We start from the raw sequence: 17,365 nt of genomic DNA, 5'->3' as shown, positions 1-17,365 counted from the left end.
AAGGCCCTAAAAATTGTCAAAGACTCCAGCCACCCTAGTCATAAACTGTTCTCTCTGCTACCGCACGGCAAGCAGTACCGGAGCGCCAAGTCTAGGTCCAAGAGGCTCCTAAATAGCTTCTTCCCCAAGCCATAAGACTTCTGAACAGCGAATCAAATGGCTAATCACTTTGTCAACCACAACGTGTTGTAGACTGACTGTACAAAACATTATGAACATAGACTGATATAGACTGACCAGGTGAAAGCTGCGATCCCTTATTAATTTCACCTATTAAAACCACTTTAATCAGTGTAGATGAAGGGTAGGAGACAGGTTAACAGTCAGTCATATAGAATGTAATGTGTATAGTCCCTCAAAGTTATTGTGAGAGAATAATGTAAGAAAATCCAATGTTGAGCATTTATTTAGTCCGCCACAAGATATCAGCGTAGTAAAATGATAAACGCGTATCGGTCTGCCCATCATGAACTTGACAGATGAGAGAGAAAAGCTTTGATAGAAATTAAAAAAGTTATTTTGGGACATGTATAGGCCTATTTCTTAAGATGAATTACAAGTAAATATCATATACCATGTAAACAGAGCGAGCCCAACCGTTGTCGAAAAATCAACCCATCAACAGTGTTATAGCTCTCCACATACTGTACTTTGAAACATTTTGTTATGAATCATTATTCATTGTGGATTTTCACCTGCAGTTTAACAGAAATGCATTCAGTCATTGAACTATAAACTTAGTTGAAGAATGAGATTAGTTGTTAATTGTTTACATCAAATTTTGGCTTAATATCTGGTCAATATTACTCTCCGTTTGGGGGACCACTTTTGGATCAAGAGCACCCCCAGAGGCACAAGTTCCATATATCGTCTTTAATTATTCTGATTGCATGTGACCTAAGCAAGTGTTTGGATCCGAACTCGGAATGTAAATTGATGGGCATAGGGACCCTGCAGGTGCATTGTTTTTTGTGCATTCATCTTTTCTATGGTCTCTCCTCAATGATGTGTATTAACCCTGGATTGCTGATGCTTTGTAACGGCCAAAGAGGCTTTGAAGCCACAGGCCGCCACATTGGCACACCCCAGAATGAGCAGAACTCCATAGGAATGAATGGAATTCTACAATATTTCAATAAAATGTTTCAAGGACACAATTTCATGTATTTAAGTCATTCTTTGTTGTGGTGGGGCAGTAACATTAACACTCTCAAAATATAAAATGTTCATGTTCAGTTCAATTAATATCCTTTTCATGTATACATTAAGGTGTCTGTAATAGAATATATTTGTCAAAAAACAAATGTAGATATTAATAAATGCATTTCTATAGCTTTTTTTTACAATGAAGGAGGAGTACCAAAATGGCTGTGCGGTGGCTTCTTAGCAGCGCCCCCTGTCAGTCATCTAAGGTTAATACATATTATGGTCTCCTCCTCTTCTATGAAATTGATTTGGACTGCATTTGCTGTAACAGTCTTGAAGTCAGCATGGACATGAATTTGTCAGCGCGTTGTGCTTTGGTTCTTTTTCTGTTGGCATTTGTACATTTGAAAATAGTCTCTGCTACAGGTGAGTTCTTCTAATTTGCCTACTTTGCATTATTTGTCATTATTTGTCATGAAACAAACTTTGACAATTTGATAAGTTTTTTGAAGAAGCCTGCTACACTTGACTTAGGTGTTATAGCCTACCTAAGTGGTTATAAACAATAGCCTATAATTGTGCATAGCCCCTTTGAAAACTAATTTGTTGCTACCTTACTAAAAATACAAGCCAGTCATTATGACTTTGAAACAATCCAGCCTACCCTTGGCCATTTTACGCATACACTGTAAAAACAATTCTAGTTGTTTCAACTAATTATTATGAAGTAAGTGGTTCCAAAGCCTTTTTCAGTTTATTCAACTTCTAGATAAAAGTGTGACCTGAACTCAACATTTTTAGTTGGCCCAAACTTAGCTCCAACTTGACAAAACATATGCAAAAATTAAGTCAACATATAATGATGTGTTTGTCAACTTGTGTCATATGTTCATTTAACTCAACATTTTTATTTGGGCATCATAAAAGCACTATTTGTGTGTCTGTGTGTAACCAGTTGCACAGCCTTTTTAGTTAACATACAATGTTTTCAACCTACATATTTGAACCAATAGATTGTGAGTGTTCAGAAGGCTGTCATGCATTTTCATGGGTGTTATGGGGGAAACATTGATGATTGGGGACAAATGTCTCCAAAACTATTAATTAGACACTAAATTACTTGGAGCATGGCCTACAAACTTTCCAGAGATGCAAATTCCTATTTGTCAAATCCATCTCGACACAAACATGATAGATTTTCATAAATTGGTTCAGTCTAATTGTGTCCATGTTCATGTCTCTTTGTGGTAAGTTGGGTTCCCTGACATCTGCTCAAATTGTGTTCCCAAAGACAAGCCTGGAGTGTGCCCTCGTAGACGATGGGGCATGGGGATATGTGTAGAGTTATGTTCCAATGACAGTGACTGCCCCAATGATGAAAAATGCTGCTACAATGGATGTGGGCATGTCTGCATTGCACCTTACACAGGTAGGATATGGTCCCAGAGTGACAGATACACCCATCTATTGCATTCATTACTGCTGCATTACTCTGGAAACAAGAATGCTGGAGCTCTCTTTAGAGCTAAGACACTCAATTAAGAAGTCACATAATAGAAAGACTTCAATGGGAAGTGTCAGTGTAGGTGTAACAGTCTTCGTCGTCCTCGGATGAAGGGGAAGAGAAATCAGACCAAAATGCAGCGTGGTAAGTGTTCGTCATTTTAATGTACAACTGAACACTAAAGCAACAAGCAAAACAAAAGAACAACCGAACAGTTCCGGCAGGTGCAAAACACTAAACAGAAAATATCTACCCACAAACCCCAAAGGAAAAACAGGCTGCCTAAGTATGACTCCCAATCAGCAAAAACGATATACAGCTGTTCCTGATTGAGAGTCACACCCTGCCGAAACAAAGAAATCCCAAACATAGAAACACGGACATAGAATGCCCACCCAAATCACTCCCTGACCAAACCTAAATAGAGACATAAAAAGGCTCTCTCAGGTCAAGGCGTGACAGTAGGATGACAAGTTGCTACCATAAACCTATTTGTAATGGGGAAATGTAAGATCGCTAAAGATCATATTTAGTTTAGAGTGATTAACAAAACATTTAGTGTATACAGTTTATGTAATACACAATATTTCCAGGATCCTAGTTGTGACACTCAAGGTGTGGGTTGACGGTCACTAGACTTGATGCTGAATGTTATGGATTGTTCTCATATCTGTTGAAAGTGATTGACACCAGACTGGATGTCCAAGTACAAGGACCGAGGACACACTGATTATTCACTGTTGTATTGTACTGATGACATTCTGTGAACACTGTTTGATTCTGTAGCAGCTAACATTTATCGTAAGCATCTCCACACAAATATGACAGATTTTCAGAAAATAGTTCAGTCTAATTGTGTCCATGTTCATGTCTCTTTGTGGTAAGTTGGGTTCCCTGACATCTGCTCAAATTGTGTTCCCAAAGACAAGCCTGGAGTGTGCCCTCGTAGACGATGGGGCATGGGGATATGTATAGAGTTATGTTCCAATGACAGTGACTGCCCCAATGATGAAAAATGCTGCTACAATGGATGTGGGCATGTCTGCATTGCACCTTACACAGGTAGGATATGGTCCCAGAGTGACAGATACACCCATCTATTGCATTCATTACTGCTGCATTACTCTGGAAACAAGAATGCTGGAGCTCTCTTTAGAGCTAAGACACTCAATTAAGAAGTCACATAATAGTAAGACTTCAATGGGAAGAGTCAGTGTAGGCTGACAAGTTGCTACCATGAACCTTTTTGTAATGGGGAAATGTAAGATCGCTAAAGATCATATTTAGTTTAGAGTGATCAACAAAACATTTAGTGTATACAGTTTATGTAATACACAATATTTCCAGTATCCTAGTTGTGACACTCAAGGTGTGGGTTGACGGTCACTAGACTTGATGCTGAATGTTATGGATTGTTCTCATATCTGTTGAAAGTGACTGACGCCAGACTGGATGTCCAAGTACAAGGACCGAGGACACACTGATTATTCACTGTTGTATTGTACTGATGACATTCTGTGACCACTGTTTGATTCTGTAGCAGCTAACATTTATCGTAAGCATCTCCACACAAATATGACAGATTTTCAGAAAATGGGTCAGTCTAATTGTGTCCATGTTCATGTCTCTTTGTGGTAAGTTGGGTTCCCTGACATCTGCTCAAATTGTGTTCCCAAAGACAAGCCTGGAATGTGCCCTCGTAGACGATGGGGCATAGGGATATGTGCAGAGTTATGTTCCAAGGACAGTGACTGCCCCAATGATGAAAAATGCTGCCACAATGGATGTGGGCGTGACTGCATTGCACCTACACAGGTAGGATATGGTCCCAGAGTGACAGATACACCCATCTATTGCATTCATTATTACTGCATTACTCTGGAAACAAGAAAGATGGAGCTTGTAATGTACATTTCATACACATAGATATATATTTTTCACATACTCTCTTTAGAGCTGAGGCACTAAATTAATAAGATTTCCAAGATCCATGCAGGCCTTTAGAGTATATACCAATGTTGTGCAACATCTATACACTCTGAGTATACCAAACATTAGGAACACTTCCCTTTTTTTGAGTTGCACCCCTTTTGCCCTCAGAAAAGCCTCAATGGATCAGGGCATGGACTCTGCAAGGTGTTGAAAGCAGTCCATAGGGATGCTGGCCCATGTTGACTCCAATGCTTCTCACAGTTGTGTCATGTTGGCTGGATGTCTTTTGGTTGGTGGACTGTTGGTGGCAGGGTAGCCTAGTACATTTTTACATTTTAGTCATTTAGCAGACGCTCTTATCCAGAGCGACTTACAGTAGTGAATGCATACATTTCACTTCATACATTTTTTTTTTTTTTTTTTTTTTTTTTTTGTGCTGGCCCCCTGTGGGAATCGAACCCACAACCCTGGCGTTGCAAACACCATGCTCTACCAACTGAGCTACAGGGAAGGCTAGTAGTTAGAGCGTTGGACTAGTAATCAAAAGGTTGCAAGAGCAAATCCCCGAGCTGACAAGGTAAAAATCTGTCGTTAAGAACAAGGCAGTTAACCCACTGTTCCTAGGCCGTCATTGAAAATAAGAATTTGTTCTTATTAACTGACTTGCCTAGCTAAAAAAAAAGTAAAATAAATAAAAAATGTAAAAAATCTTTGATACACACAGGAAATTGTTGAGAATGAAAATCCCAGCAGTGTTGCAGTTCTTGACACAGTCAAACTGGTGCGCCTGGCACCTACTACACTACCCTGTTCAAATGCATTTACATCTGTTGTCTTGCCCATTCACCCTCCTGAATGGCACACATACATAATCCATGTGTCTATTGTCTCAATGCTTAAAAATCCTTTATCCTTCTTTAACCTGTCTCCTCCCCTTCATCTACACTGATTGAAGTGGATTTAACAAGATACATCAATATGGGATCATAGCTTTCACCTGGATTCACCTGGTCAGTCTCTGTCATGGAATGAGCAGGTGTTCATAATGTTTTGTTCAGTCAGTGTAAAATCTGCTGTTGTTGATAAAGTGATACAAATGCATATTTCAGGGAAAAGGATTTTGGGAATATTAGGCTGAGACTTCAGAGGAGTAGCAACATACGTTTCTTACGATACAGCAATTCACAGAAAATTAAGCTGACAATTTGTCAAGGGCCACCAACAGAATTCCAACTCATTGTAATAGTAATACCTTAATAGAAAGAATCAGTGTACAGATGATTTCCAGTGTTCTACTTGTGACACTCAAGGTGTGAGTTGATGGTCACTGGACTTGATGCTGAATGTTATGGATTGTTCTCATATCTGTTGATAGAGATTGACGCCAGACTTGAGGTACAAGGGTCGAGGACACACTGATTATTCACTGTTATATTGTATTGATGACATTCTGTCAACATTGTGTGATTCTGTAGCAGCTGACAAAGTCACTGCCTGTTTGTTTTGACTTCCTACAAGCCTCTAGAGCTGGTGTTTACAGAACATTTGGTGCTGTCTGATTAGAATAGAAAGGGCATGTCTCCAAGATGCCAGTTAGACATTTTCTCTGCTTCTGTGCTGGGAGTGTTTACCTGTTGCAACTTGTAATAAACTGGATAGAATTTTTTTCTAAATAAAAAATAATTACTATTAACCCATCCACCTCTTTGGAAGACACAAATATTTTGAGGGTTTTACAGCTTTCCTGCTGCATATACATATATATATATTTTACATATACATTTTATATGGATAGATTTGTTATTGATAGATTTGATTGACTTTACCTGCGACTGCTTTTCTCGATTATTAACCTGGAAATTCCTATAACACCTATGTTTCTACTGTATAACTGACTACTTTTTCTCTGTTACCATAGTGAAGCCCGGTCGCTGTGTCCTGCCCAAGGGGACCTACATGTGTGCCGAGTACTGTTACAAAGATGGCCAGTGCCCCGAGGAACAGAAGTGTTTCCGGATATGTTGATTCTACGCCTGCAGTGAGCCATTGAAGCTTTATTGGAAATTCTTATTAGTTATAAGAAATAACTAGAAAATTCAAATTATTACATGTACAATTATGTCTATGAAAACTGATGATTTTATGCAATAATTAATATGAAAAATAATCATAGCTTTTATGGAATCTGGACAAACTCACGTGGATTGCTGAATTTGAATAAAACCAGATTTTGAACACCTGTGCTTTGTTTTTTAGGGGTTTATTTGAGACTCATGTGAATATCCTTAATTTTCCGGCTTCAGGCCAGTGCCTATTTTCACTTAAAACAGTTTTTTGTTTTTAATTTCCAAGTGTTTTACACCGGAAGGTGATCATGCAACCTTATTATACAACATTATAATTAAGCAATAAGGCACGAGGATGTGTGGTATATGGCCAATATACCATGCTAAGGACTGTTTTTAGCACGATGCAAAACGGAGTGCCTGGATATACAGCCCTTAGCCGTGGTATATTGGCCATACACCACAAACCCCCGAGGAGCCTTATTGCTATTATAAATAGGTTACCAACGTAATTAAAGGAGTAAAAATAAATGATTTGTCATACCAGTGGTATACGTTCTGATACACCATGGCTGTCAGCCTATCAGCATTCGGGGCACGAACCACCCACTTTATAATACAGTTTAACATGCCCTCCTTGTGAATCTTCACAATGTTGTACGTTTTATTTATTGATAAGATCCCTGATCATAATCCTACTGATCATTGCTCATTGAAAATTGCCGAGAGCAAGGAAACAAAGACTGAAGCAAATATTTACTATGCGATTACACAATGTTGCTGGCTAGATAGATGACTACACAAGCCAGAAATATGGCCGAGCAGTTCTCAGTGGAAGGGTTCTGAAATATTCTCTCTCGCTGAGACGAGTTGTGACCGTGAATACAGTCATCCATCTCGGTGGAAACAACTTGGGACACACAAAGGGGACAGCTCTGATGCGTCAGATGCGAGCTGATTTGGAGGTAGTCCGAATGCTCCCTGGGACAATGGGGAGCTACTCTGACATCAAACAGTGGAAGATTTGGATGTTCCTCCGTGGCAGGCGCATGCCCACAATCCAACACTTTGCATTAAATAACCTTGTCCCTGGGCAGTACTATAGGGCATGGTTTCCCAAACTCGGTCCTGGGGCTCCTCCTGGGTGCACGTTTTGTTTTTTGCTCTAGTGCTACACAGCTGATGAAAATAATCAAAGCTTGATGATGAGTTGGTTATTTGAATCAGCAGTGTAGTGCTAGGGCAAAACCCCCAAATGTGCGCCCAGTGGTACCCATGGCAACAACCATTCCTGAACCTGACTCTAAAAACAAGCCACCGATGGACAGTACCAAAATAGATACTCTATTGATTCTGTTCAATGCCCCATATACTGAGCATTCTTTATGTAGCGGGAATTTAATAGTTTAAATTGAAAAGAAAGGATTGATGCTTCAATTGTTACTTTGTATATTACTTCATAAATCTGATGCCATGGTATTGGGATATCGAAAATCTGTTCCCAACTATGTTGAATTTAACGCGGTATAGTTGTCAACCCTCTTGACCATAAGTGAAACTGATACATGTTACGATTTATATTGGTCATTTTAAGCCATTTCATTTTTGTAGCAGAGCTGCGATGAACTGGTTATAATTTTGTATTGAGCATACATATCCTTACACCATGATTAATTGCTTGTGTAACATAATTTTACCTTTGTTGTTTATACTGTCATTCATTAACATGATACCTTCCTTATACATTCTCTACAAGAAAATGTTTTTTCCTCTATCAGTACTTTTGAGATTAGACATATTATTTGCTGTAATATAGCCTATGTTCTGCCTATGTTCTGCCTCTTCTGGAGGATAACATTTAAATAGTGTTTGGCTTCATTTAAAAATGATACTTTAAACAGAATTCCATTGTTAATCCACCAGAAATGGATGGTTTTAATCTGTATAACAGCAAAGAGACCCCTTTTGAAAATGGCTGTCTAGCACAGGAGGTTGGTGGCACCTTAATTGGGGAGGAAGGGCCAACAAGTGCTCAGCATATGTGGGGAACTCCTTCAAGACTGCTGGAAAAGCATTCCAGGGGAAGCTGGTTGAGAGAATGCCAAAAGTGTACAAAGCTGTCATCAAGGCAAAGTGTGGCTACTAAGAAGAATTTAAAATATATTTTCAATTGTTTAACACATTCTTGGTTACTACATGATTCCATATGTGTTATTTCATAGTTTTGATGTATGGAATGAGTAGGTGTGTCCAAACGTTTGACTGGTCCTGTATGTATGGAAACACTTATCTCCATGACTAGCTTTAAGCACCAGCTGTCAGAGCAGCTCACAGATTACTGCACCTGTACATAGCCCATCTATAATTTAGCCCAAACAACTACCTCAGCCCATACTGTATTTATTTATTTATTTATTTTGCTCCTTTGCACCCCATTATTTCTATTTCTACTTTGCACTTTCTTCCACTGCAAATCTACCATTCCAGTGTTTTACTTGCTATATTGTATGGCCTTTTTTTGCCTTTACCTCCCTTATCTCACCTCATTTGCTCACATTGTATATAGACTTATTTTTCTACTGTATTATTGACTGTATGTTTGTTTTACTCCATGTTTAACTCTGTGTTATTGTATGTGTCGAACTGCTTTGCTTTATCTTGGCCAGGTCGCAATTGTAAATGAGAACTTCTTCTCAACTTGCCTGCCTGGTTAAATAAAGGTGAAATATATATTTTTTTAAATTAAATGAGATATTTCTGTATTTCACTTTCAATGAATTTGCAAACATTTCTAAAATCATGTTTTCACTGTCATTATGAGATATTGTGTGTAGATGGGTGAGATTCTTTTTTAATGGTTTGCTGGTGGTGAAATTAGCGAAGGGGGGGTGGGGGGATTGGGCTTTGAGGTTACATTTGCAAGGGTTGGACACTCCCAATTGCTAACATGTAAAGAGAGCAATAGTAAGGATGTCTCCTTGTAGGGACTAACTCCGCCATGGTTCTTTGAACAAAGCCTATGGGAAAATGTATGGAGTTTTGTCGGGTTTTTGGATAAACGCGGAAAATAAGTTTTGTGGTGAAGACAGGTTAGGAGATCTTATACGTTTTGTTCTATGAGATAATCTTCATCTGCTAATGTCACTTTTTGGGAATTTTGAAGCATTTATGTAATTAAGAAAAGCATTTGTGGACTAAAAACATTATGTTACTCAACAGAGGTTGTCTGAAGTTAAACATCACAGTATTACAACTGCGTGAACGTTTTGGAATACTGTGTGCTTATTGTTTAGAAAGTATTTAGTATTTAAGTATAAGTAGCCCACACTTTAGATGAGACCACGCAAAAAGACTTAACTGATGATTAGTAAAGGAGTTTATAAAGACCTATATTACATATCTTATGTAACGGTCTTATAAATATTTGTGTAACGATGTGCGCTGAGAGTTGGGAAGCAAGTTCAGGGAGTGAGTGATTTAATCAATAAAGGAAACATAATAGAAAACAAGAAACACAAACACCGCACAGACAAAACTGAAACAGAAACAATGACGCCTGAGGAAGGAACCAAAGCGAGTGACATATATAGGGCAGGTAATCAAGGAGGTGATGGAGTCCATGTGAGTGTCATAACGTGCTGATGACCATAACAATGGTGACAGGTGTGCGCCATAACGAGCAGCCTGGTGACCTAGAGGCCGGAGAGGGAGCACAAGTGACAGTACCCCCTCCCTGACGCACGGCTCCAGCCGCAACCAAGATGACGAGCCCAGGGATCAGGAGCGGACCGGTCACCTCTGCTAAGGAGTGGGAACCTGTCGACCTAGAGCGCCAGAGATCTTATAAGAAATCCCGCTATGCCCTCCGACGAACCATCAAACAGGCAAAGTGCCAATACAGGACTAACATTAAATCGTACTACACCGACTCCGACGCTCGTCAGATGTGGCAGGGCCTACAAACTATTACAGACTACAAAGGGAAGCACAGCCGCGATCTGCCCAGTGACACGAGCCTTCCAGTTGAGCTACCAGTGCCTTGCGAAAGTATTCGGCCCCCTTGAACTTTTCGACCTTTTGCCACATTTCAGGCTTCAAACATAAAGATATAAAACTGTAATTTTTTGTGAAGAATCAACAACAAGTGGGACACAATCATGAAGTGAAAGGAAATTTATTGGATATTTCAAACTTTTTTAACAAATAAAAAACTGAAAAATTGGGCGTGCAAAATTATTCAGCCCCCTTAAGTTAATACTTTGTAGCGCCACCTTTTGCTGCGATTACAGCTGTAAGTCGCTTGGGGTATGTCTCTATCAGTTTTGCACATCGAGAGACTGACATTTTTGCCCATTCCTCCTTGCAAAACAGCTCGAGCTCAGTGAGGTTGGATGGAGAGCGTTTGTGAACAGCAGTTTTCAGTTCTTTCCACAGATTCTCGATTGGATTCAGGTCTGGACTTTGACTTGGCCATTCTAACACCTGGATATGTTTATTTGTGAACCATTCCATTGTAGATTTTGCTTTATGTTTTGGATCATTGTCTTGTTGGAAGACAAATCTCCGTCCCAGTCTCAGGTCTTTTGCAGACTCCATCAGGTTTTCTTCCAGAATGGTCCTGTATTTGGCTCCATCCATCTTCCCATCAATTTTAACCATCTTCCCTGCCCCTGCTGAAGAAAAGCAGGCCCAAACCATGATGCTGCCACCATCATGTTTGACAGTGGGGATGGTGTGTTCAGGGTGATGAGCTGTGTTGTTGCCGTTTTGTAACGTTTTGCATTGTTGCCAAAAAGTTCGATTTTGGTTTCATCTGACCAGAGCACCTTCTTCCACATGTTTGGTGTGTCTCCCAGGTGGCTAGTGGCAAACTTTAAACGAGACTTTTTATGGATATCTTTAAGAAATGGCTTTCTTCTTGCCACTCTTCCATAAAGGCCAGATTTGTGCAGTATACGACTGATTGTTGTCCTATGGACAGAGTCTCCCACCTCAGCTGTAGATCTCTGCAGTTCATCCAGAGTGATCATGGGCCTCTTGGCTGCATCTCTGATCAGTCTTCTCCTTGTATGAGCTGAAAGTTTAGAGGGACGGCCGGGTCTTCGTAGATTTGCAGTGGTCTGATACTCCTTTTATTTCAATATTATCGCTTGCACAGTGCTCCTTGAGATGTTTAAAGCTTGGGAAATATTTTTGTATCCAAATCCGCCTTTAAACTTCTCCACAACAGTATCTCGGACCTGCCTGGTGTGTTCCTTGTTCTTCATGATGCTCTCTGCGCTTTAAACGGACCTCTGAGACTATCACAGAGCAGGTGCATTTATACGGAGACTTGATTACACACAGGTGGATTCTATTTATCATCATTAGTCATTTAGGTCAACATTGGATCATTCAGAGATCCTCACTGAACTTCTGGAGAGAGTTTGCTGCACTGAAAGTAAAGGGGCTGAATAATTTTGCACGGCCAATTTTTCAGTTTTTTATTTGTTAAAAAAGTTTGAAATATCCAATAAATTTCGTTCCACTACATAATTGTGTCCCACTTGTTGTTGATTATTCACAAAAAATTACAGTTTTATATCTTTATGTTTGAAGCCTGAAATGTGGCAAAAGGTCGAAAAGTTCAAGGGGGCCGAATACTTTCGCAAGGCACTGTATAATCCTATTTTACCACTTCACCAAATCTTTCCCAAACAGTACTTTTCCTGCCCTCCCTTCTCTTTAATTTTCAACTCTACATTTCACAGCTTTTCTCTTATTGAATTAAACTCTGATGTTGCCCTTTTTGCCTCCGTGGATCAATGTAAACTTCTTCTGCCCGTTCCCAAAAGCATTTGGCGATTGGCGTGTAGGCAATTTGGCGAGCGTAGACTACAGTTAGGCCAGGGTTTCCCCAAACTCGGTCCTGGGGACCTCAAGGGGGGCACGTTATGGTTATCGCCCTAACACCACACAGCTGATTCAAATAATCAACTAATCACCCAGCTTTGATTATTTGAATCAGCTGTTAGACCCTAAAGCTTAGGCTTACACACTAATGCCAGATAGCCTAAAATAATGAAAGAAAAACCTCAATTAGACTATAGATATAAATTGCACTAGAATGATAACTTTACCTTTAAAAAAAAAATACATAAATGTTTCTCTGCATTCAACCTGCCCGCCACCCACCCGCCCTTCATCCACACAATATTTCATGGCCCTAAACCTGCCCTCCCCGCGGATATAACCGGGTGGACTGTGGGTTACGAGTCAACCCGTGCATCACTAGCCATTACATACAGCAGCTGTGTCAATGCATGTGAATGATTCTTTTTGAGCCATGGAGAGGTGCTGAGAAACATGACAGGAGTGACATCATGCCAGGCCTGGCCCCCTGCACCCCTGCACCCCTGGCCCCCTGCACACCTGGCCCCCTGCACCCCTGGGTGTGCTAGTCACCTGCTCTCATCATCATCATCTCATTCACTTTACACCTTTTTGAATGAATGGAACCACATTGGTCATGTTTTGCTCGTCACATTGAATACTTGTCTCTTGAAGTTGTGCCGTTTTTCTCGCAGTATATTGGCTGTTACGATCCCATTGTTATAATTTGGTAATTTGTAATTCCCTTTGTAGTTTTATTTGGCTTTTACATGCGCCTATGTAATTCAATTTTTTTTTAGTTCTTGTTTCATTATTTTTTTATACGACCCTACCGCTCAGTACGTCTGATCTTTATTCGTTTCAGTCCGGAGCACTTGGCTCTCTGCAGCATTCTGCTGTTCTCACTTTGATCCAATGATCCATCTGTCATAGAGCAGGGGTTTGGTAGCTTGTGCTCAGTCCTTTTTACAAGCAGGACCTGGTGCAGCAGGGGCAGCAGCAGACACACTTCCCTTAACATCACCTCACTGGAAATGGACACATCAGCACACAGACGTCAGTCAGACAAAGGAAAAAGGGGAGGAATTATGGGAATATGAGGGGCACGGCACTAACACACTCACTCTGATAGGCGGGTGAAAAAGGCTTTATCGTCGTGGGCCTCGCCAGCACGGGCTGCTGATGTCATCATGGCCCAGTGTGTGTGTGAGGGGGCGGACTTCTTCCCGTGTGGGCACCAGGGACAAAGTGCCCTTTATGCGGTGTGCCGAGCTCCAAGGCAGACACATTGTTCAGCAGTAAAACATTCTGTAACCAAAACCACATGTTCCAGAGTGGAGGACGCAGGCAGGCAGGGAGGCAGGCAGGCAGGGAGGCAGGCAGGCAGGCAGGCAGGCAGGCAGGCAGGCAGGCAGGCAGGCAGGCAGGCAGGCAGGCAGGCAGGCAGGCAGGCAGGCAGGCAGGCAGGCACCTGCAGTATGCTCCACAGAGCAGAGGGGAGCTGTTGTCCTGTCTGGGACTGTGGGGCTCTCTGACTCCAGTGCCACATTCTTGTTAGACGTTGTGCATTTCATGTGGATCAGGAAACCAAAATGAAGACCCGATTGTCTCACCATCAATGATGTGCAGACAAAAAGCACATTTGGCTCAACACATTTGAACCACAGTTGAATATGTAGTTTAACGCTGAATGTTTTGACGTTGTAAAATATATATTATTTTGAACAGAAGCCTGGCATTTTTACCACGATGAGTTTGGATTATTAACAGAATGGAACACTTCCTAGACTGTCATATTTTCTGAGGCTTTAAGCGTCATTGCAAGTGTTTCTGGTGCTGCAGATGCGTGACTTTTGCATGAACACATAATGTTATTTCCAGTGAAACCAATTTAATGATGCATGTAAACTTTTTACATGCACACACAGCAAGGCCATGCCCCTTGGTCTGGACAAATGTTGCAAATCAAATCGTGTCGATTTACAAGTGACGCTCTCAATGCCACATTACGTCTTGACCTTGTGACCTTTTGTATTCCCTGATGCACTTCCCAGCTCAAGCCAAATCAAAACACTTCCTATAATTCACCAAAATACTATTCGACAACAGTCCATTTGACCAACAGAAAGAATTGAAGTGTTCAAGATAATTTGGCTTCAATGTACTACTTTTTAAGCAAATCGTCAATGTCAGCTGGCATATTGATTTGACCAATGCAGAGAAGATCATGCATCAGTTAGCCGTTTTTAAAGTCAAAGTTAACACAACAAAAGTGTATATAGGGCATCACCCATCACTTGTAACTGTTTTAAATGGCCTGGTTTGAGACGAGACAAAATTCCTAAATGCTTGGGATCAACGGGGCAAGGTATATTATGTAGAGGTAGTCACCTGTCCTCTGGGAACAAGCCTGCAGTTTCTGTTGAAGCACGAACCTCACTGCTTGACATCCTCTGTTCCCGCTCACTTCCCCTGTTTAGATCTGAGGTCAGAGGCAATTAGCCTAAATGCAAATGTTCTGATTTTAAATTCCTACCTCTTTTATTTTCTGTCTTCTTACTGTTCACATAAAGTATATGTAGGCAATTGATGGAGGCCTGAATATTTGACCTATTCAATAATGTTGGATGTTTGTAGATTAAACTGGAATTTATTGATCAGAATCTTAATGTAAGTTCATTTTAAATGTCCTTCATTTAGTACAGCTATTCCTCCCTTCCTCTCAAAGTTTCTCAGGGGTCATATCATCTTAGGTGTTGTAGGCTGTCTTGGCCTGAAGAGTGATCCCGATCTCCTCTCTCCCTGTCTCGTAACCTGTGCCATTACCAAGTCACCAGAATTTAGGATTAATAGCAGAGCTGCTGCTTGTGCTTAACGGCCGCTGTCTTAACAACCAGCACAATTTCTGCTTGTGCTCTTTTTCCTCGTAAAACTGACGTGCTGAGAAATCCCTAAAAGCGAATGGTTAGCTGCTGTTCCATGATGCGCTCAGTCAAATAAAGGTTTTTTACAATGATTCCCCTCACAGAGGGTTGCCTGGCTAGGTACATGCACAATACGCAGATGAACAACTTAAATCCAAGTGTTGGGTAAATTCGAAGCGGTCCCCGTTCTCAAGATGCCCGGCTGTAAAACGCCAGTGATTCTACAGGAGGTCAGCCCTAATTAAAGGGACAGCGCGACACATTAGTCATGCATGGAGTTACAGTCAAGCAGGTAACAGAATTTAGATCAGTCTGGCCCCGGGCGGCGGCTGAACCCCTGACCCCCTTTTTGCGGCCCACTTGTGTTTACCTTAGTTGAGCTGCCTGCCTGCCTGCTTTCGCTTGAGCAGGGGACTAAACAGTTTCTCATTTCCTCGTTCTCCCTCCCTCCCTCCCCCTCTCTCTCTCCACAGTGAAACAGGCTCTCTGAGCTCTATCTGTTCTCAGAGGGCACCTCCACCCCAACAGGCCTGCCTGCAAAATAACGATGACAGAAATCACTGAGCTTCCTCTTCTTTGACATGGCAGTGCACCTCCGAGGAGGAGGGAAGACAAGGATAGGTATTCCAGTGCATGTATACACAGTGTTATGGGGAGAGAGGGAGTGTCGACAGGTATTTTTGTTTGGATGTCCGATTATTTGCTTGTGGATACTGGAAAGTTACAGGATTGTTGACCCCCCCCACCCCCCCCCCCCCCCCCCCGCCCCCCCGCCCCCCCCGCACCAATTAACACCTGCACCAATCCCTGGGGACTACTTGCAGTAGTGCAGGTGTCTGTACTCCAGCTTTGATAACAATCTAATTCCAGCCCTAAACCAATTCTGTGACCCTTTAGGGTCTGGGAATGACAATGAAAATTCAGGTTTAATTTGAACTTGTGTTATGGAGTTCAGCAGTGTTTTGACAGAAGATGACCTTGATATGTACGGTAGATGTGTGTGCAGCAAACATTTCTTTATCTTGTGTGATCTGAACGATAGTTCTACAGGTCTGGTCCATGTTTAGAAAAATCCGATACTGGAATCAACCTCCAAATAAACACTCTTGGAAACGTTGGCTTGAGTTGTGTGATATCCTCATCACTGATATCCATCTAGGAAGTACATGCAGGTCCACTAGTCCTATACTATATGTGCATGAGCCAATTCAAAAATCCAATCAAATTGTATTCGTCACATGCGCGAATACAACAGGTGTTGTATTACCGTGAACTGCTCACTTACAAGCCCTTAACCAACAATGCAGTTCAAGAAATAGTTAAGAAAATATTTACTAAATAAACTAAATAAAAATATATATATATATAATAATCAAAAAGTAACAGGAGAATTACATAACAATAACTAGGCTATTTACAGGGGGTACCGAGTCAATGTGTGGGGGGTACAGGTTAGTCGAGGTCATTTGTAAAGTGACTATGCATAGATAATAAACAGTGACTAGCAGCAGTGTAAAAACAAAAAGGGGAGAGGGTTTGTCAATGTAAATAGTCCGGGTGGCCATTTGATTAATTGTTCAACAGTCTTATGGCTTGGGGGTCCTAGACTTGGCGCTCCAGTACCGCTTGCCATGCAGTAACAGAGAGAACAGTCTATGACTTGCGTGACTGGAGTCTTCCTCTGACACCGCCTAGTATATAGGTCCTGGATGTCAGGAAACTTGGCCCCAGTAATGTACTGGGCCGTACGTACTACACTCTGTAGAGCCTTACGGTCAGATGCCGAGCAGTTGCCATACCAGGCGGTGATGCAACCGGTCAGGATGCTCTGAATGGTGCAGCTGTATAACTTTTTGAGGATCTGGGGACCCATGACAAATCTTTTTGTGTTGTCGTGCCCTCTTCACAACTGTCTTGGTGTG

General features: G+C 41.3%; 1 protein-coding gene across 2 annotated transcripts; it reads left to right on the top strand.

Annotated features, from left to right (window-relative positions):
• The first annotated feature begins 1,465 nt into the window (after positions 1–1,465).
• LOC123727133 (uncharacterized) lies at positions 1,466–6,821 on the top strand. Of its 2 annotated transcripts, none has more exons than XM_045695247.2 (5): positions 1,466–1,572; positions 2,438–2,575; positions 3,575–3,712; positions 4,329–4,465; positions 6,501–6,821. In XM_045695247.2, exons 1-5 carry the CDS (start codon positions 1,491–1,493, stop codon positions 6,501–6,503), a joined length of 498 nt encoding a protein of 165 aa, XP_045551203.2. In that variant the 5' UTR covers positions 1,466–1,490; the 3' UTR covers positions 6,504–6,821. The 2 variants fall into 2 exon arrangements, with proteins under 2 accessions (XP_045551203.2, XP_082818188.1); XM_082962062.1 differs by having other exon boundaries at positions 2,399–2,575.
• The last annotated feature ends 10,544 nt before the right edge of the window (positions 6,822–17,365 follow it).

This window comes from Salmo salar, chromosome 15 (assembly GCF_965601325.2).
Source record: "Salmo salar chromosome 15, fSalSal1, whole genome shotgun sequence".
Lineage (NCBI taxonomy): Eukaryota > Metazoa > Chordata > Actinopteri > Salmoniformes > Salmonidae > Salmo > Salmo salar.
The sequence above is the reverse complement of the archived record's forward strand: the minus strand, read 5'-3'. Positions and strand labels throughout refer to the sequence as shown.